Raw genomic sequence first — 21,863 nt, 5'->3', positions numbered from 1 at the left:
TGAATTGTGTACCATGGTTGACTTTTTGAAATGATGGAAAGGATGTGAGCAGATAGTGCAACAATGTTTTGGAAGCCTATTAGACCTTAAGCCATCTTAATACAATTGAGTTAAAGGATGCTTGTCTCAATAACAGGGGATTAGACAGCTTTTATGGCCGGTTAAGTTCTTCAGCATTGTGCCAAGTGCTTCTCGGAATTTTGATTTTAATTGGACATCATTTCCATGAATGACACATCATATTTGTAATTAGCTTCCAATGGACATGGGCATTTTTAGACCTCACACTAAAGCACAAATGTCATTTGCAGACATTCAAAGTAAACAAAAAATATGAACACATGGAATGGACTCTTCAGTTGGTTATGTGCTTATGTATAATAAGCTTGTATAATAATAATGACATGCTAATATTTATAGCACTTGTTCTCACTGGCTTGCTTCAGAAGTGGTGACCCAACACGGTACCAAAAATATTTATCATACAAAATGACATTATAGCATAGGCTAAATTATATGCTAAATTATTAACATGACCAGGCTGAATAGGAAAATGTACAATTTTGTAAATGCACAAGCAGAAGGGTGATTTACCAACATAACACATGGAACAAACACTAGGCCAAATATTGTGTTAGCAATATCCATATTACCAAGTGTAAGATAATAAAAAGTTTGACGCAACCTGGTCTCATAGAATCATGTTACTAACATTTTTGCAAAATGATTTTTACAGGCTCGTTGTACATATCACAGCAGTTTCCTGGTGAAATACACATTAGGGATGCTAAAACAACAATTACTTTTATTCCATTTTATTCCTGTTCCTAGCACATTGGATAGCATTGTGACATCAAAGCACTTTTACTATAGTGCATGACTTGGAAAGCGATACATTTTAACATTTGCATTGTTAACAGTGCTGGGTAGATTACTTCTGAATTGTAATGTGGTACTGATTATAAATTACATGACAGAAATTGTAGTCAATATCTTGGATTCCATTTTTAAGGTAATCTAATCTGATTGCTTTTAGATTACCTCTGACCTAATTCTTGTTTATTTGATGTCACATGAATTTAAGTAGGATAAGCTGGCACCATTTTGACAATGTTGCTTAAATGCGTTACAGAAAACTTACTTAATGAACCAAAATAGGAATTGATATTTGTGTGTGTTTTACACACTATTTGCCTGTTTCTGAGTGTAATGAAAAAGGACACTTAAAATGTTCTTACTCCGCCAATTTTGGTATAACAAACGGTTAGGGTTAGTTAGACTGAGAGCAATGCACTTGCGATGCAAAGGACTGGGGTACAAGTCCTAAAGAGCACATGAGCAAACGAGTTGAAAGTGTCATAGAACCACCACAAAATGATGTTGCTTTAGTAATTAGCTGTGTCCCAAATGACACAACATACACTATGCACTCAGCCATGTAGTGTATGAATTTTCAAAGTGTAGTACTTTCTCAATTGAAACACTTTTTACTACATGGAAGCATTCTCTGTTTAACAGCTGATGGAAGTGACAAACGCATGCAATGTGTTGCCACTAGCTTTAGCGCATTAGCCATTCTCAGTTCAACACTTGTATCTCAAACAATGTACATATTCACACAGCGTGGGTTCATGTTAAAGCATTCAACTTCGTAAGGTGCTGTTGTAACGGGAGCCATCTGGTACGTGATAGCTGTGTGGTATGTGTAAACCTCACTCCCCTGGCCTCAAGAGGTGTACTAGCGACTGACGCTAGAGGCTGTAGCCTTTAGCCTCCTTGTTAGCATGCCTGCTTCCCATGCTTGCTGATGCTGGTTCGAATCCTGCTCTGAGTGCGTCAAGCAGGACCAGTTACACTGTCTACACTGAAGTTTCGCTAGTTGCTACATTCTCCATTATATACAATTGTTTTGTCAGACTACACCCTTCCGCTACGTTTGCCAGGCGGCAAATGCTGAGTGCATGAAGTGTCCAACATTCCACACTCCATTTTGATGGTTGAAGAAGAACATCATCCGGGTACTTATAGCACACTTTGTAGTTTACATTTTCAGTATAAACATACTACTCACACTACTTAAACTGATGTAGAATTGTATGTGTTTAGTTGATTGGGATCACAGCAGTGGATGTCAACAACAAAAGATTTGGGAATCCTTCTTTTCCCTTTTAAAAATGTATAAGTTTATTTATGTTGCTATCGTAACTAAACAGGATAATATACTTAATACATTTCAAATAAATATATATAAATTTTTTTTTTAAATTGCGTTTAGCATTGTTTATTCCCAGTTGTCCACAACCCTATCGAGACACACCTGCGACCCACCTGTTGAGATCCACTGATTTAGAGCAAGGTCATCTGTTTCCCTGACACTTGGCTGTCAAATCTGACAGCTACTCTCACCACTCTCAGTTGTAACTTGCCTCAGCCTGGAATAAATATTCACTATTCGCAGAATAGCTTTGGCTTAGCCTGCAGTTTTGGCTATGATGTGGTAATTGGCATGGTTTTCCATGTTCCTTCTACACTTGTGAATGTTGTGCATTAAGATTATATTCTATACAGGGCTCAGAATGCATTTCACAGTCAGTATCACTGTAGCCACCTTCAAAGGCTATAGTATAATCTATTCATCCCCTGTCAAGTGCAGACATAGGGTATGCATGTTAGTACAACGGAGTCTGTGAGACAGAACAGGGTTCACATTGTTCCCGTGGTAATCAGAGCCGGGCCTGGCCCAAGCGTCAGGGGATAGTGTATAGCCGGGATCAGCGTTGTTGAGAGAGAAGCAAGACAGCTGCCTGTTTGGAGCTTTCAGCACAACTCAAAAAAACACTTTGACTATCCAACTTTAGAGCTCACATTTCTGTGTTAAAGGAATATTTCACACAAAAATGAAAAGTCTGTCATCATTTAGTCACCCTCAAGTTGTTGAAAGCCTTAATGAGCCTCTTTCTTCCATGGAACACAAAAGAAGATGTTAGGTGGAATGACAGCCTCAGTCACCATTCACATTCATTTATTGGAAAAAATGATGAGATGAAAGTAAATGGTGACTGAAACTAACATCTCCTTTTGTGTTCAATGGAAGAAATGAAGTCTTATGGGTTTGAAACAACATGTAGATGCATGAACTATCCCTTTAAGTCTTTAGCATAAGCTCAACTGAGCCCAGGCTCCTTAATCATTACTGAAGTCAGTTTACGAGAGATCTATTATAGTTAAGGATCTGAGTCTCTAGCCTCCTCCATGCTACTGATTGTTTTACTGGCGTGCCGAGGGCTCGGTTTTCTCGGAAGTGGGAGGTACAACACATCCCGTAGGCATCAGCGTACATTGTGTGTATGGCTAGCCTACATCCCCATCACTAATCCCAGACTGAGCGAAACCTGACCACTGAATAATGAAACGGCTCAACGGCGAGCAATGCCACCCATTGTACTGACTGTGGGAGATCATGGTCATTTTACTCACAGCAATTTATACATCTTTAGCTTGTGTCCTGAACTGCTCTTTCACATCATCCATTGTAAGGGTATTACCATATAAAACGAGATGAGTTGCATACATAAGGCTTTATTCTTTGTCGTATGCTGTATGTGGCTGATGAAATTAGGTTTTGAAGGGGGAATTGCACATTTATAAAAGACTTTTGGATTTAAAGTTTTAAAACGTTTCTCATGCCATTGTAGAAAAAAACACAAATGAGACAATTGTTGACCAGTTTTAAGTGTAATTTGATTACAAAGTAATTAGTAATCTGGTAAACTGTAATCTGGTTACTTTTAGAACAAAAGTAGTGTAATACATTACATTAAAATTTTTGTAATCTGATTACAGTTACTGAATTTCAAGGAAGTTAATTACTTTTAAGTACATTAATTGGGCTACACATATTTCTAAAACAATATATTATGTAGGATACAAAACGTTTTATGTTCATGTGTATGTCTATTTGCATATATGTAACAGCTGAAAAGCTTGCATCCTATAATGATGCATTGTAAGGGAGTAAAGCGTGGTGCTGCATGTATGACGTGCATGCGACAATAAACAAGGAGGAAATATAGACATTATTTTGAATTTGTTGAGTGGAAAAACATACTTTTTAGTGAAAAGTATTACTTTTATAAAGTCACTTAAAAGTAATTAGTAATGTGATTACTTTTTTGATGACGTAATCAGAAAAGTCAGTAACCTTATTACAATTTTTGAGAAATCATTAGTAATTTGTAATTAATAAATTTTTGGGGTAACTTACCCTACACTGTTGTTGACATACAGTAAGAGTATAGAAGAATTTGATAAGTTCAGTTTGAAATATCTGACTTAAGATTGCAAACTTTTGTATCTGAATACAGTTTGAGACATTGTTGAAATCGCTTCTGAAAATTAAGATGAGAGTTATATTACATGTTAGATAACTAGGTTTTTAGAAAAAAAAAAACCTAAGTAGAAAACTTAAAGGGATAGTTCACCCAAAAAGTAAAATTCTCCCATCATTTACTCACCCTCATGCTCTCCCAAATGTGTATGACCTTCTTTCTTCTGCAGAACACGGAGATTTTTAGAAGAATATCTCAGCTCTGTTGGTCCATACAATGCAAATGAATGGTGACCAGAAATTTGAAGCTCCAAAAAGCACATAAATGCAGCATAAAAGTAATCCATACGACGCCAGTGGTTTAATCCATGTCTTCAGAAGCAATATGATAGGTGTGGGTGAGAAACAGATCAATATTTAATATTATTTTTTTACTGTAAATCTCCACTTTCACTATCACATTCTGAAAGTAAAAGTGAAAGTGGAGATGAATAGTAAAAAAGGATTAAAATATTGATCTGTTTCTCACCCAAAGTGATTGCATCACTTCAGAAGACATATATTTAACCTCTGGAGTCATATGGATTACTTTTATGTACCTTTATGTGATTTGTGGAGTTTCAGAGTTCTGGTTACCATTCACTTGCATTGTATGGACCAACAGAGCTGAGATATTCTTCTAAAAATCTTTGTTTGTGTTCAGCAGAAGAAAGTCATACACATCTGGGATGGCATGAGTGTGAGCAAGTGATGAGAGAAGTTTCATTTTTGGGTGAACTATCTCTTTAAGCACAATTCTCCTTTTTCTCTACATGTAATCTTTTTGCTGTCCAATCGGGATATTAAAATTATCTCATTTGTGATTTTATTCCCCCCATGGAATGGACATTTTTGAGATTTTAGCATGAGATATTTTTAGAGATTATAAATAAACTGCCGATTGTTGTTTATTTATTGTATTCTCATTCATTTAGAATATTGTAACAATAAAAAATATCTAGAAATCTTTCACTGCAAAAGCATATATCTGATATATATTACTGTTTTGATTCGTGCAAATAAATCACACTAAGTGTGAAAATCCTGTGCATACACCAGCCAACTGGCTTTCTGATATGATGTAAACTGAATGTTAACTTAGGGTTGGAAGGGGGAGAGAGAGAGAGAGAGAGAGAGAGAGAGAGAGAGAGAGAGAGAGAGAGAGAGAGAGCGAGAGAGCGAGAGCGAGAGCGAGCAGTCAGGCATAAAGGAAGTGTTCGCTTAGTCTGTGTGATACCCAACACCACAGCCTGTGATCCCGTAGACAGACTGGCAAGTTGAGAACAGAGCGAGATACTGTTCCCCTGTGTCTTATTCAAAAGCTATTGAACGCCTGCTGATTGCACCAGAGCGAACTTTATCAACCTGGCACATTACAGCTGGCCGAGACTGTCTGGAAAGGCACTTTTCCAATGGATTCTAGCACAATTCAAAGATGTGGATATATTACAGTTGAGAAATATACAGGTCTTAAGAGGTAAGGGCCTTTTTAGTTATTTTTTAAAGCTTTGGTTTATTAGTAATCCTAAATATTTTCTGTCCTGACAGAATTACAGTTATTGTTAATAGTTTATTTAACCCAAAAAATGTAAATTATTTCATCGTTTACTCACTCTCATGTTGTTCCAAACCTGTTTTACTTTCTTTCTTCCATGGAACACTAAAGGAGATATTTTGACGTTATTCTTATCCATACAATGATAGTGAATGGGGACTTAGGCTGTCAGTCCCTAACATTCTGCCTACCATCTGCTTTTGTGTTCTTTGGAAGTAAATAACGACATAATTTAATTTTTGGATGAACTATACCTTTAAGGTTTGAATATAATTTTTCAATGGATTACCACGATACATTCCTACACAGGTGAAATCCAAATGCGTGGTGTCGGCCACCACAACGTAGCCGCACTGTGTTCACTGTATCAGAGATTTGGCAAATGTTGCTAAGTGTCAGTGAGGTGCAGACCAACAGATGCAGCTTTAGCTGAGTGGGCTTCATTCACAGCTAGCTAAAACCCAAGTGGAAACCTGTCAGCAGACAAGAGCAACTGTCTCTGTTCTCTGTTTGAGTCATTTGCCAACTATGCCACAGCAAAAACACACACAGTCCTTGATGCCACAGGATGATTTATTAGACATCTCTTGCCATCTGTGACTGCAAACCACAGAGGGATCGCCACAGTAAACACACTCTTATTTGAATATTAGGGGGAATTTTTAAGAGGGCTTACCTGCACTTGGTCGAGCTGCACATGTCTACTTTTGTGAGCACACAAAGTTCCCCCCAAACTGCCCCTTCAAAAGATTAAGAGCTTTCCCTGGCACCTTGTCAAGGACAAAATTTAAAGAACACAAGTGTTTAACCTCCAGCTAATCTTGTCTTTGTGAGAATGGAGGGATTAGGCCATTCATTTCTGCATGCCTCGAAGGGTTAGGCCAGTAATGGGGTTGATGAATGACAAAAATGGCTTGGAGAAGGGAGCTGCCAACTGACATAGGAAGACAAATTTACTGGTGGCCTGACAGCTCCAAACAGAGGCTTAGACTAATTCCTGACCTGCATCAAAATAAAGCATTACTGCGGCATGACACTAATTGAAAATAATCAGTTTAAGCAAAACGAAGGAAGAGTTTTTAAATATGAACATGGAAAAATTGCTATGGACAAATTTTTTTTATTATGTTGGCTTCCCTAAACAAAGACCAAAATTATTAAATGGTTTTTAAGTGACAGTCACCAAACTCGGCACAGACCTTGAGATTGTTGTGATGTAGCAAGCTATATCTTTTCTATATCTTTGTGCTATATCTTTACCCATAGTGGGTGATCAAATATCCATTAGGCCACGTTCACATTAATCCATTTAAGTTTGAAAATGTAGTTTACAGTTTCCAAACATCATCGTTTTCCAAATTATGTGTGTAAGGAGGAGGCGAGAAGCAGCTTTCCTGGTTCAGGTAGGGATTTATTTTCTCTCTCTGCAACACAAATTACAGTCTCACAGTCTTGGCGTTATGCAGTAAGTTAACCTACAATCACACACCGTTCCACAAAATAAACTCTCATCATTTGTAATAAAAACTCTTTGCTTCTTGTTCGGGTCTGTCGTGCCCAGGCTCTCTCTCTTCTATTTGCGGTGTGTCTCTATTTATGCTGCTCTCCCCGTGCTCACTGAAATTAGAGACAGGTGTTAGACATAATTTAGCTCAGGTGTAAGCGCCCTTACCGCTTTCTCTCTCTCCGGAGGGATGCTTGAACACGCCCCCGCTGCCACAATGTGGTTATGTGATCAAAAAATTTACAAGTAAACAAGACTTTTCAAACTCTAACTGTCAAGAAATTTACAAGTAAACAAGACCATTCAAACTCCAACTTTCAAAAAATCAAAATGTAAACAAGCACATCTATCTACAGTTGAAGTCAGAAGTTTACATACACTTAGGTTGAAGTCAGTAAAACTCTTTTTTTTTTTTTTTTTATTAATCAATCCACAGATTTCATATTAGCAAACTATATTTTTGGCAAGTCGTTTAGGACATCTACTTTGTGCATTACATGAGTAATTTTTCCAGCAATTGTTTACAGACAGATTGTTTCACTTTTAATTGACTATATCACAAATCCAGTGGGTCAGAATTTTACATACACTAAGTTAACTGTGCCTTTAAACAGCTGGGAAAATTCCAGAAAATGATGTCAAGCCTTTAGGCAATTAGCCAATTAGCTTCTGAAAGGCTATTTGGCTAATTGGTGTCAATTGGAGTTGTACCTGTGGATATATTTTAAGACCTCCCTTCAAACTCAGTGCTCCTTTGCTTGACATCATGGGAAAATCAAAAGAAATCAGCCAAGACCTCAGAAAAAAAAATTGTGGACCTCCACAAGTCTGGTTCATCCTTGGGATCAATTTCCAAACACCTGAAGGTACCACATTCATCTATGCAAACAATAGTATGCAAGTATAAACACCATGGGACCACACAGCCATCATAACATTCAGGAAGGAGACGCATTCTGTCTCCTAGAGATGAACATAGTTTGGTGCGAAAAGTGCAAATCAATCCCAGAACAACAGCAAAGGACCTTGTGAAGATGCTGGAGGAAACAGGGAGACAAGTATTTATATCCACAGTAAAACATGTCCTATATCAACATAACCTGAAAGGCTGCTCAGCAAGGAAGAAGCCACTGCTCCAAAACCACCATAAAAAAGCCAGACTACAGTTTGCAAATGCACATGGGGACAAAGATCTTACTTTTTGTAGAAATGTCCTCTGGTCTGATGAAACAAAAATTGAACTGTTTGGCCATAATGACCATCGTCATGTTTGGAGCACTGAAAGAACACCATCCCAACCGTGAAGCATGGGGGTGGCAGCATCATGTTGTGGGGGTGCTTTGCTGCAGGAGGGACTGGTGCACTTCACAAAATAGATGGTATCATGAGGAAGGAAAATTATGTGGATATATTGAAACAACATCTCAAGACATCAGCCAGGAAGTTAAAGCTCGGTCACAAATGGGTCTTCCAAATGGACAATGACCCCAAGCATATCTCAAAGTTGTGGCAAAATGGCTTAAGGACAACAAAGTCAAGGTGTTGGAGTGGTCATCACAAAGCCCTGACCTCAATCCAATAGAAAATTTGTGGGCAGAACTGAAAAAGTGTGCGAGCAAGGAGGCCTACAAACCTGACTCAGTTACACCAGTTCTGGCTGGAGCAAGGATGGGCAGCTGGCGGCCCATGGGCCGTATACGGCCCTCTGTATCATTGAATACGGCCCATTGGACAAGAATGAGGATTGATTTTATTTATTTGAAAAAGGGATTATGTAAAGATTGCATTCTGTTTATGATGTTATTACAACTATTGACCAGAAGAGGTTGTTTGTTCTTAGCAGATCTTATGATCACTCTAGGATTCTAGCATGCAACATCTTACACTTGCTCATCATTTATAAGGTAAATTGAGCTAAATTTTACCTCAGCTTGTCAGCAACATAGTGCGCGCTGTTGTTAATGTACGCAGGTGGAACCCAGGTCTTTTGTTTGCCTGGATACGAAATCTGTCATGTAAAGATTTCAATTTGATTCGCAAATACACCATTGATCAAGTGATCAAAGAGGCGTACAGTATGAGAGATACGTACACCAGAGCTGCTCTCTTCACATACGTAAAGGGTAAAAGGCATCAAAAGTTTTTACGAAATCCGTGACAGTGCGGGAATCACCAAAGACATTTTTCACTCGTGCTTGTGAAAAATGAAAAAGTTGTTATAAGAGGGAGAAACTTTGAAGAAATGCGCAATTGAGATGCCTGACTGACTGTTGAAAAGTCTTGCGAATAGAGAGAATGTTCTCTGATGCAAGGGACTGTTCGGTCCATGCGTGTATGTTGTGGTGCTGAAATGTTTTTGTATTAATGCACTGAAATGTTTTGTTCTTGTATCCAGTATTGTTATTGATGATACTATTTAGATTTTAACTAATACCTATAAGCTGTTTTATGAGGTGGGGTTGAAAATGTTGTCTGTTCATTTGTGTTTGTCTGTTGCAAATTTAGACAACGCAAATGAGATAAATTTTCTTGAAAATGTATATAGCTTGTTAGTTGAACATGAATTTGTACATGTGAACGGCATGTTTTAGTAAAAACGCAAGTTACAAAATAATTATATTCGTTTTTATAAATATTGTTAAATAACAATGTTTTTTTTGTTTGTTTGTTTGTTTTTTTTTCACCCAATCTGGAATGCCCAATTCCCAGTGCGCATTTTTTAAGTCCTCGTGGTCGCGTAGTGATTTGCCTCAATCCGGGTGTTGGAGGATGAATCCCAGTTGCCTCCGCATCTGAGACCATCAACCCGCACATCTTATCACGTGGCTTGTTGAGCGTGTTGCCATGGAGACACAGCGCGTGTGGAGGCTTCACGGCATCCACCGCGGCATCTGCGCTCAACTCACCACGCGCCCCACCGAGAACGAACCACATTATAGCAACCACGAGGAGGTTACCCCATGTGACTCTACCCTCCCTAGCAACCGGGCCAATTTGGTTGTTTAGGAGACTTGGCTGGAGTCACTCAGCATGCCCTGGAATTTGAACTAGCGAAATCCAGGGGTGGTAGCCAGCGTATTTTACCACTGAGCTACCCAGGCCCCGTTAAATAACAATGTTAATATAGGTAACAAAATCTTTAAAAGAACATTGCATTAGTTGTGCATTGATTACCCACAATGAGGAAATTGAGTAAAGGGGTGAACATTGTTAGAGTGCGGATTTGTAATCCGGACCCTGGGTAGAATGGAGAAAAATTTTGGCCCTTGCCCCCTTCAAAGTTGCCTATCCCTGGTCTGGAGGAATGGGCCAAAATTCGGGTAGCCTTGTGGAAGGCTACCCAAAACGTTTGACCCAAGTTAAACTATTTAAAGGCAATGATACCAAATACAAACAAAGTGTATGTAAACTTCTGACCCACTGGGAATCAGATGAAAGAAATAAAAGCTGAAATAAATCATTGTCTCTACTATTATCCTGACATTTCACATTCTTAAAATAGTGATCCTAACTGACCTAAGACATGTTTTCTATGATTAAATGTCAGGAGTTCAAATGTATTTGGCTAAAGTGTATGTAAACATCTGACTTCAACTCTGTCCATCCATCCATCCATCTATCAGGCTGTATGTCTTGCTGCAAGTTCTGCTACATTTTAAACCTCAAGCTTTTAAAACTTTTAAAAAAAAAGTTTCAGGCCAGACAACATCAAAGTTTGTCTTGACAAATTTTACCTATCTTGTTATTATTGTTTTAGTTTTTGGAAGTGTGCATCAGTACATGCTGTTCTTTGATTAAATGGTATGCAAAGTAGGTTTAAACCAGCACCATTATGATCCAAGGGCCTATTATGGACTTTCTGGGCTTATTATTTAGCTTTACATGATTAGTCTGTAGCTGGTCCAGCTATTGAGCTGTGCCATGTGGTCTAGATGGGGACAATTATTATGGTCTAAATGGGGACTGTCTGTTCTCCTCTCTGGAGACTTATGAATCCATACAGCATTTCATGTTCTTCTCATTAATAACTGATATGCTGGTCTGTCTGTATTTTAATAAAATATTGCAGTTTGGACGCAATGTGCCTCAACAAGCACTGGGTCAGCAGTGTTATATTTTCAACGTCAAACAGTTCAAATAAAGTTAACGGGGGGAAATGCTTACATTATACTCACTCCTGCTTTCCTCCAAAGATATTTGCTGTTCCAAATGATTTAATGACCCTTGCGTCTGTGTAACCCAATTCAATACAAACAGCTCATCACGGGTGATTTGGAGATCAGCTCGGACGAATAAGTTGCTCCTTCCTCCATGGACCCCTGGTGTTCGCGAAAGGAGGTCTACTCTCAGAGAAGCTAACAATCCATTATGGTGCTCTCAAAAGACCTTTCACTATAGATACAGCAGGCACTGGAGAAAAGGCCCAAATTGACAGCTCTACACAAAAGAGATTTACTGCTTTGCTTGATGTGCATGAGTGCTGTTCAAAAGGAGGTAATTGCAGGTTGTATAGATGGGCGAATCCCTCAAGGGATTCAGCCCTTCATCTCATTTGCATTCACTATCAGTAAATGTCACAGTGAAACCAACATCACCCATTAAATCCTGCAGTATGTCAGTGGCTTAAAGCGCATGAAAAGGGTGATGCTGTAAAAAGAGAGATGTTATGGTTTCTTATTTTGTTAGCTATGCTTTACGAGCTCTTTCTCCCACATTTTGTCGTCTTTGCCTTGACTCCATCACTGCAACATGGTGTGCCCTGTTTAACAACTTACTGCATTATACTAAATATCTTTTATTTAAATAAAATGAAAGGATTACAAATGGTACAGTCCTACATTAAATATTTTCCCAATAAGCCAGTTTGATGGTGCTTGCTAAGGCTATTAAGTGGTGCTTGCTAAGGCTATTAAAATTGCTCATACTTAGGGTAAAGGATTTGAACAAACCCCTAAACATAAAGGGGTCATCACAAGATGAATCAACTTTTCCTTGACCTTTGGACATCAGCCACAAAATTAAAACCACCTGCCTACTATTGTGTAGGTCCCCCTCGTGCCACCAAAACAGCGCCAACCCACATCTCATAATAGCATTCTGAGATGCTGTTCTTCTCAACACGATTGAACAGAGCGGTTATCTGAGTTACCATAGGATTTGTCAGTTCGAACCAGTCTGGCCATTCTCTACTGACCTCTCTCATCAACAAGACAATTCCGTCCACAGAACTGCTGCTTACTGGATGTTTTTGTTTTCTGGCACCATTCAGAGTAAATTCTAGAGACTGTTGTGTGTGAAAATCCCAGGAGATCAGCAGTTACAGAAATACTCAAACCAGCCCATCTGGCACCAACAATCATGCCATGGCCCAAATTACTGAGATCACATCCCCCCCCCCCCCCCCCATGCTGATGGTTGATGTGAATATTAACTGAAGCTCCTGACCCGTATCTGCATGATTTTATACACTGCACTGCTGCCACACTATTGGCTGATTAGATAATCGCATGGATGATTGTTGGTGCCAGACAGGATGGTTTGGGTATTTCTGTAACTGCTGATCTCCTGGGATTTTAACACACAACAGTCTCTAGAATTTACTCAGAATAGTGTAAAAAACAAAAAACATCAGTGAGCGGCAGCTCTGGTAATGCCTTGTTGATGAGAGAGGTCTACAGAGAATGGCTAGACTGGTTTGAACTGACACAGTCTATGGTAACTCGGATAACTGCTCTGTACAATTGTGGTGAGAAGAATATCATCTCGGAATGCTATTCTGAGATGCGGGTTGGAACTGTTTTGGCAGCACGAGGGGGAGCTACACAATATTAGGCAGGTGTTTTTAATGTTGTGGCTGATTGGTGTATAAGAGCTAATTTTACTACAAAAACTTGTATAAGTTTCAGAACTCAAAACTTCCTCCTCACTGCAAAAAGAGCATTTGTTGAAATCAAGCTGCCAAAACAACTCATTCTCTATTTCCTACACATTGTGATGTCACACTGTGATAGATATTTGCATATGACCGCCTCCACAACAACACATCAATTCCTACTTTACCTTTAATCACTTCCGTAGCCCACCCAGTAGCCATGAGCAGAGCAGGTCAATCAAGAGCAGAGAGCCAATCATAACAGTGGGCGTGTACTGTCAGGTCTTAAAGGAGAAGCAGCACCAAATCCGAGCTTTCCTGACAGAGGGTCTGAATGAGGGTGAAAAATGATGTTTTACAAATATATTACCGTTTTTTTGTGCAAATCCTAATATTAAGTGAATCTTAAGGAACATTTTAAAATAATAAAAAAAAGGCGTGTCATGACCCCTTTAAGTATTAAACTTCAGTGCATAACTCGTCCCACAACAAATCATGTGGCTTGTTGAGGAGAGTGCTAATACTTTTCTAAGCAATCTAACTCACAATGTTTGCCTAAAATTGCTAAAAATAATATATATATATATATATATATATATATATATATAATTCCAATAGCTATACATTGAAGGAGGGACCCGAGTTATATCAAGGTACCAGAATATCATAAAGACTTGGGAGTGGGCTCTTTTGAAATAGTAAGCAACCACACAGAACAACCTAGCAACTGCAAAGCAATGCCCTGGTAACCACCCAGAGCACTCATGGCATTGAGTTTTGCATGGGCAAGCACCACTCACATATTCTACAGCAAATGCAAACTCTATGGAAATGTACTCAAAGTAAAGCTGATCACTATTCAGTATGGTGGAGTTTCAAATTATTGTGTGTCTTCATTTCCTTAGTATCCTTTGTGTTTGCTCAATTGTGTTTGCTCAATTTTATATTGTCCTGCAGATCTAGCTAATGTTGCTAATCCCACAAATGCGACATCAGAAGATGATGGGCAGGATGCCACGAGGAGGAGATATTTAGAACCAAACCATCTTGCCTAAAGAAATAGTCTTTCACCTTTCAAAGCTGCTTACAAGAACTTACAAAAAGCACAAGCTGAAGAAGAGCGGTGCATTTTTAACCATCGTCTGCGCCAAACGTCTTAACATGTTTTCCCCGACAAGAGCCATGCCTCCACCTCCACCACTCTTAACAGGAAGTGCACTGCCTGTGTCTGGCGCGCCATCTACGGGTCCCTACAAAGGTATAGTAGCACCTCTTATCATCCCTTACATTTGCACTCATTATGTTATGACTGTGTCTTATTCACATAGCTCATACTAACTATGCCGTTGTCATGTGATTTCTGGTGTGTCTTCTCTAGAGCACGACCTGCTGCGACAAGAGTTAAATTCTCGGTTCCTGGCCTCCCAGACGGTCGATCGAGGAGGCGCACTGGCCCCTCCAGCCTACCTGCGCACTGAGTTCCACCAGCACCAGCACACACACCAACACACTCATCAGCATACCTTCACACCCTTCCCTCATTCCATCATGCCCAACCCAGCAGCACCTCTGGTGTGTACCCCTGCCAGACAAGTGAGGATACATGTTAATGCAGTATGTTTTTAATCAGTTGTTTGACTGAAACTACCATTTGCAATGTACAGAATTACTAACTGCAAATATAATAATAATACTTTTTTCCATTGCAGTTTGACAAATACCCAGCTAAAGTGGACACCTTTCAAAAACACAGTGTAAGTTACATCAGGAGTATTTCCTGTGCACATAATAGCCTTTGATTTGAGTGAAATGGTCACAGGGTTCCCACACTTTGACTAATTATTTTTTCATTTCTTTTCAGTGACTATTCCAGTTGTTTGTGATACTGGTGATTTAAAAATATATATATTTGCATTTAGATTGCTAATAAATCATTCAGACAGATTTGTTGTGAGCTAGTTTGATTTGTGTACTAGATTCATTGAAAAGAAGCGACCTTAAATTAAGAACAATTTGCTCATTAATTGGACATCATTATGCCTTGCAAGCCAGTTTTAATCTACAAAAGCTCAACACAAGAGTAAAATATAGCTTATTAAATGTTTGGTAAAGATTAACTATAATATTTGTATTTTTAGTATTGAAATTTTCATGGCTTTTCTGTGATTTTTAAGATTAAATGAAATACTGATGACTTTTCAAGGCCTGGAAAACAAAATTTTAACACATTTGTGGGAACCATGTGTTTGGAATCAAAAGTTGACAATTCAGCATTAATAATGTTTTTTTTTTGATAATTACTTGTTAATTTTAAATAACTATAATAATTTTTGTTAAATATATAAATAACATAAAATAATTCATAATTAATTATGATGAATAAAAAAAAGAATAAATTTTTGGATAGTGCTACCTCAAATGTTGGTGAATAGTTTGATCACTTCTCATGAAAATTTGAGGTAAAATTAGTTTGAGGAAGTTTTTTTAAATGCCAGAACCGGAAATGCTTCTGTATAGCTTTGTGTCCTGAATCAGCACGAACATTCTTTTCTCCTGACATTAATGACATTTTTGTGCTGTTTCACTACAGTTGGTCCTGTCCTATCCATCAGTAATGACTGGAATACCTCCTATGGTTCCACCTGCTGGACCATTCAGCTCTCTCCAGGGAGCTTTTCAACCAAAGGTTTGCTTGCCACTCTGTCTCTCAGCTTTCGATTTTTGTTTGTTTTTTTTTGTTTTTTTTGAGCTCTTAAAAGGCCTTGACAACATTGAAAAAAGCCTGTGATTAACTTGGTATTTCTGTAGATGCTCTTCCACAAAGAAAAGAAAAGAAAAAATGAAAGAAAAAAAAGTCCTGCATTCTTTTTTCTCTCTTTATTTATTTTTTTTTTTTTGCCTCACATTTGGAAAGCATTATATTTTTTTAAGGCCAGAGGCTAGATTCTTCAAAATGAAGAAAGTACTTTGGTTAAATTATAGGAAGTTTGAAAGAATGTCCCCAAGTGCAATTAATGAAGAACATTCTTCTAAGGATAGTTCACCCAAAAAGAAAAGTTCTCTCATCATTTACTCATCCTCATGCCATCCCAGATGTGTATGACTTTGTTCTGCTGAACACAAACAAAGATTTTTAATAAGAATATCTCAGCTCTGTTGGTTCATACAACGCAAGTGAATGGTGGCCAGACCTTTAAAGCTCCAAAAAGCACATAAAGGCAGCATAAAATAATCCACACAACTCCTGTGGTTAAATCAAAATCTTAAGAAGCAATGTAAGTTTTGGTGAGAAACAGATCAATATTTAAGTCCTTTTTTACTATAAATTCTCCTCCATGCCCAGTAGGTGGCAATATGCACGAAGAATGCGAATCACCAAAAACAAAAGAAGAAGAATGTGAAAGTGGAGATGTATAGTAAAAAAGTACTTAAATATTGATCTGTTTCTCACCCACACCTATCATATCACTTCTGAAGATATGGATTAAAGCACTGGAGTCTTATGGATTATTTTTATGCTGCTTTATGTGATTTTTGGAGCTTCAAAGTAGAAGTGTAACGGTATGACATTTTCACGGTATGATAACCGTCACAAAAATTACCACGGTATTATGGTATCATGGTATTGAGGTGCATTTATAATATTATTAGCAGTTTAATATTTGCTTATGAAAAATACTTGATAAACACACAGAGATATATTTCAGTTATAACCAATTCTTTTCTTTTTTTTATCCCCTTTTCGCGACCACAAGGAGGTTACCCCATGTGACTCTACCCTCCTTAACAACTGGGCCAATTTGGTTGCTTAGGAGACCTGGCTGGAGTCACTCAGCACACCCTGGATTCGAACTCGTGACTCCAGGGGTGGTGGTCAGCGTCAGTACTTGCTGAGCTACCCAGGCCCCCCAGTTATAACCAATTCTTGAACTTTATTTTGGATTTCTTCAACTTGAATCCTTTAACTTTTGATCTTGAACATCAGGACACTCTTAATCTGACAAGGTAAAAAAATTAAATAAAATCACAAACAGGTAAAACAATGTACCTGTAAAGTAGTCAGATGATTAGAACTAAAACAATTTTTTTTTTGTTATTGTTATTTTATGATTTATGAAATTGAATTGAAATAATTTGTAATGTTTATTGCCCAGTTTAACACTTCAGATATGCATTTGTATGCATTCAGTAATTTGTTGCATTTCTGATTTAGTTTAATTCTAAACAATACCTACTGAATAGATAGCAGTTTATTTATTGGCATTTTGTCCAATACTGTCTATTTTCTGCCACAGTTTCACTGTCAGATTCCTGCATGCATATTATCAATGTCAATTTCCTGCACATCAAAAGCCATGCACTTTGTAAACCCTATTTAGTACAATGTTTTACAAATAAAACATGTATTAGTAGTATCAAACACATTGTTGGCCTACTGTTGTGCTGCACTTAGGCAAATGAACAAACAGTTGGCACACCGTAATGTAGAATGAGTGCTTAAATCTGTTTGCTGCATTTGTGAATGTGACAGAAAGCATAAACGTAACTTTAGCCTACCTAGTCATTACAAATGGTGTAAAACTATATTGAATCTGGCGTTCCCTTACGATTCAGTTCACTTGACATTGCATCACTAAGCTGACGCTATGGGAGTGTCCTGCACAACCTAGTTGAAACTCTTCTACAGTAACGGCAATTCTTAAATTGGCTATGGTGTTTAAGCCCCGCCCTTTTAGGCGCGAAGCTGTCCGATATAAAAGCGGGTGCGCAAACACCATTCCTAAGAATATTCTTCCTTCAAGACAGCAGTTCATCTCTCATCTTAGAAGCCCTCTACATTTGTTGCTGTCGAAATACACGAGCCAGCAGACGGAATCTTTGCAAGCTTAGAAGACTCTCCACTCCCCTGCAGTGTTCCGGCGGACATTCTACACCTCCCCGATTGACGCTTCGTTGGTGAACGGGTCCTCGCTTCAGTGACACACCTGCTCCATGCAGTGCTTCGGCCTGAGTATCCTTTATTGCTATTGCTATATTGTATTATATTATATATACATATCTAAAAGAACCGCTTACGTGTTTGCGTCTTTATAAAGATGTCGTTCCGTAAGTGTTCCTTATGCGAGGGACACATCCCGTCATCAGATCAACATGAGAGCTGCGTTCACTGTCTGGGCCGTGCCCACATAGAGGCAGCCCTCATGGAGACAGACTGCCCTCACTGTGAGGGCATGAGTCTCAAGATGCTTCGGCCCTCTGCAGGAACGCATGGCCTCATCACATTCGGCGGTTCTGATGCTGGGGATGATGATATGTCTCTCGCTGCATCTGGCGAGTGGTCAATGGAGGACATTGCCGCCCCTTCCCCTAACGAGGGCGAAGAGCATGCATGCGCCACTGACAAGGAGATGCTTCGTGTCCTTTCAAGGGTGGTTGAAGAGCTCGGTCTCAAGTGGTCTCCTCCAGAGGAACCTGACAAATCTCACCTTGATAAATGTTTTTTGCAGTCCGGATGCCGCACAGCCCTATGAAGCGGAATGCAGAGCTCACCGTTCTTTCCGGACCTGTCACGAAGAAGATTGGAGACACACAATGCCGTTCCCCCTCTTCCCTGCTGCTGTTTGTTGGGAAAGGAATATTGTTGTTCAAAATGTTGTTTTGTGTCCCACATTCAATCACATGCAATAAAGAATGCAAAAAAGAGTACAGCGCTTGTTGCACATGCACGAGACGCTCACACTTTTTCAAAGTCCTCTCTTCCACTTCAAAGCCCATACATTGTGCACAACCGCTTCCCAATGGTGAGCAGCGCATTATATCATACAATGCGCAAACCAAATATCCCTTTGTCCCTTTACGCGGACGCGTGGCGAGCCCTTACAGGTATTTCCGACTGGGTGCTAAAAATGATTGAACATGGTTATACGATCCAATTTGCATGTAGGCCACCCCATTTCAACAGTGTTCTGTCTTCCACGGTTCAGTCCGAAGACGTGATGGAGTTACGAGCCGAAATACACAATCTTCTCGCAAAGAACGCGATAGAAGTTGTTCCAGATTGTCAAGCCCACAAAGGGTTATACAGCCTCTATTTTCTTGTACCAAAGAAAGACGGTGGGCTTCGGCCAATTTTAGATCTGAGACATTTGAATCTTGCATTTGCAAAGCGCCCATTCAAAATGATTACTCAGAAATGGATCTTATCGCATGTCCACCCACGCGATTGGTTTGCGTCGATAGATCTGAAAGACGCATACTTTCATGTTTCAATTCAGGATTTTTTTGGGGGGGGATTTTCTCCCCTTTTTCTCCCCAATTCCTCCCCAAGTCCTTGTGGTGGCATAGTGACTCGCCTCAATCCAGGTGGCGGAGGACGAACCTTAGTTGCCTCTACATCTGAGACCATCAATCTGCGCATCTTATCACATGGCTTGTTGAGCACGTTACCGCGGAGACCTTGCGTGTGTAGAGGCTTCATGCTATTCACCATGGCATCCACGCACAACACACCACACGCCCCACCGAGAGTGAGAACCACATTATAGTGACCACGAAGAGGTTAACCTAACGTGACTCTACCCACCCTAGCATCCAGGCCAATTGGTTGCTTAGGAAGCCTGACTGGAGTCACTCAGCATGCCCTGGATTCGAACTTGTGACTCCAGGTGTGGTAGTCAGTGTCTTTACTTGCTGAGCTACCCAGGCCCCACAGGATGTTTTTGAGATTCGCGTTCAAGGGAACTGCATATAAATTCAAAGTCCTGCCCTTCGGATTGGGATCATTTTGAGAGTCCATCTCAACTCCATGAGCAAGCGCACGCATCTCACGAGCGAGAGCATTCAGGCCGTTCTCCAGTGTATGTCTCAATTCAAACTGGAGAGAACACTTCCACTGAAGCTGTTTCAAAAAGCATTGGGGCTTATGGCAGCGGCAACCTCTTCAGTGCTGGCTCAAGCGCCGTGTGCCACGACATGCCTGGCACCAAGGACGCGTGCGCATCACTATATCTTGCCGCTGTCTTGCTGCTCTAGCACCTTGGACAGCTCCTGCCTTCTTTCAGCAAGGTGTCATGCTGGGGCAGATTTTCAGGTGGAAAGTGGTGACCACGGGTGCTTCCAACACAGGTTGGGGGGCAGTGTGCGACGGAGGGGCGTGACACATCAACCCCCTGGAGCTGTTGTCTGTTTTCTAACCATGAAGGCTTTTCAGTCAGAAATAGCAAATTATTATGTTCTGATTCGCTTGGACAACAGGACAGTTGTAGAGTACATAAACTGTCAAGGCAGAATTTGTCCCTGCCAATGCTGAGACTGATGCGTCGCCTCCTCCTGTGGAGCAAACGTCATCTCCTCTCCCTGCGGGCGACATGTCCCAGGCCATCTGAATTACGGTGCGGACCTATTGTCACGCCAAGGAGTGATGCCGGGCGAATGGAGACTTCATCCTCAGACAGTCCTGAGGATTTGGGAAATATTTGACAAAGCGTAGATCGATCTATTTGCCTCTGTGGAGAATGCCCATTGTCCCCTCTGGTACTCCAAGTCCCAAGCTCCGCTAGGAGTGGACGCAATGGCCCATAAATAGGCTGCAAAACAAAAATACGCATTGCCCCGGTGTGCCTCCGTCACTCTGACATATACAAAGTCCAAGAGGACAAAGAAACGATTCTATTGGTTGTACCAAAGTGGCCTAATCAGTCCTGGTTTCCAGAAATGATAGAGATTCTGGACAGCCCTCCATGGGAAATACTGCTTAGGAGGGATCTCCTCTCTCAAGCACAGGGCACAATCTGGCATCCCCAGCCCAAGCTGTGGAACCCGCATGTGTAGCCCCTGAACGGAGCGTGCTAAACGTGCCAGAACTGACTCGGTCGGTTATGAACACCATTTTACAGGAAAGAGCGCCATCTATGAGACGCCTTTATGCACTGAAATGGAATGTGTTCACTAACTGGTGCTTTTCACATGGCAAAGACCCAATGTTAAAGCACACTCAACTAGAGGCCTGGCCTCTTCATGGGCATGGACAAACGGTGTGTCCTTACAAGACATATGTTTTGCAGCAGGATGGTCTTCTCAAAACTCATTTGCAAGATTTTACAACCTAGACATAATGTCTCTCTCATCACAAGTCCTCTCTGTCTAGAGAGCTTGCTATTTTGTTGGCCAAACATATACTTATGCCCCTCCTTCTAAGTATGGGATCCCCATCATTTTACAAAACCGCCTGCATTCAGGCTGTTGTATTTTCCCATAAAGTCACAAGAACTTTCATTATAAATAAAACTTCCTTCCCGACTGGGTTCATGAAGGAGTTAATTCATAGCTATTAATTCATGACTGTAGTTCATATATTCATTCTGAGTGTTCCCCTCCTGGCTCACTATGAAGGTCATTCACTTGCGGCATACTCATGCCGGTTGCATCATGTTTCCTCTCTGGGTTATGTCATGTAGTGCTGCATGATGGGACTCTGTTCCCCATAGCGTCAGCTTAGTGATGCAATATCAAGTGAACCGAATCTTATGGGAATGTCTTGGTTACGTATGTAACCTCGGTTCCCTGA

General features: G+C 40.0%; 1 protein-coding gene across 6 annotated transcripts in view; it reads left to right on the top strand.

Annotated features, from left to right (window-relative positions):
• Window positions 1-21,863, top strand: part of LOC127422652 (autism susceptibility gene 2 protein-like) — a 46,906-nt gene that overhangs the window by 17,422 nt on the left and 7,621 nt on the right. For 2 of the 6 annotated variants that reach the window (XM_051666412.1, XM_051666409.1), the window contains 4 exons: window positions 14,255-14,555; window positions 14,676-14,911; window positions 15,007-15,051; window positions 15,888-15,983. In XM_051666412.1, coding sequence (XP_051522372.1) covers window positions 14,459-14,555; window positions 14,676-14,911; window positions 15,007-15,051; window positions 15,888-15,983 — 474 coding nt within the window. In that variant the 5' untranslated portion in view covers window positions 14,255-14,458. Of the gene's footprint in view, window positions 1-5,618; window positions 5,844-9,253; window positions 11,920-14,254; window positions 14,556-14,675; window positions 14,912-15,006; window positions 15,052-15,887; window positions 15,984-21,863 lie in introns of those variants that run through there. The other 4 variants (XM_051666410.1, XM_051666411.1, XM_051666414.1 and 1 more) reach the window with 4 other exon arrangements.

This window comes from Myxocyprinus asiaticus, chromosome 31 (genome assembly GCF_019703515.2).
Source record: "Myxocyprinus asiaticus isolate MX2 ecotype Aquarium Trade chromosome 31, UBuf_Myxa_2, whole genome shotgun sequence".
NCBI classification, from domain to species: Eukaryota; Metazoa; Chordata; class Actinopteri; order Cypriniformes; family Catostomidae; genus Myxocyprinus; species Myxocyprinus asiaticus.
The sequence above is the reverse complement of the archived record's forward strand: the minus strand, read 5'-3'. Positions and strand labels throughout refer to the sequence as shown.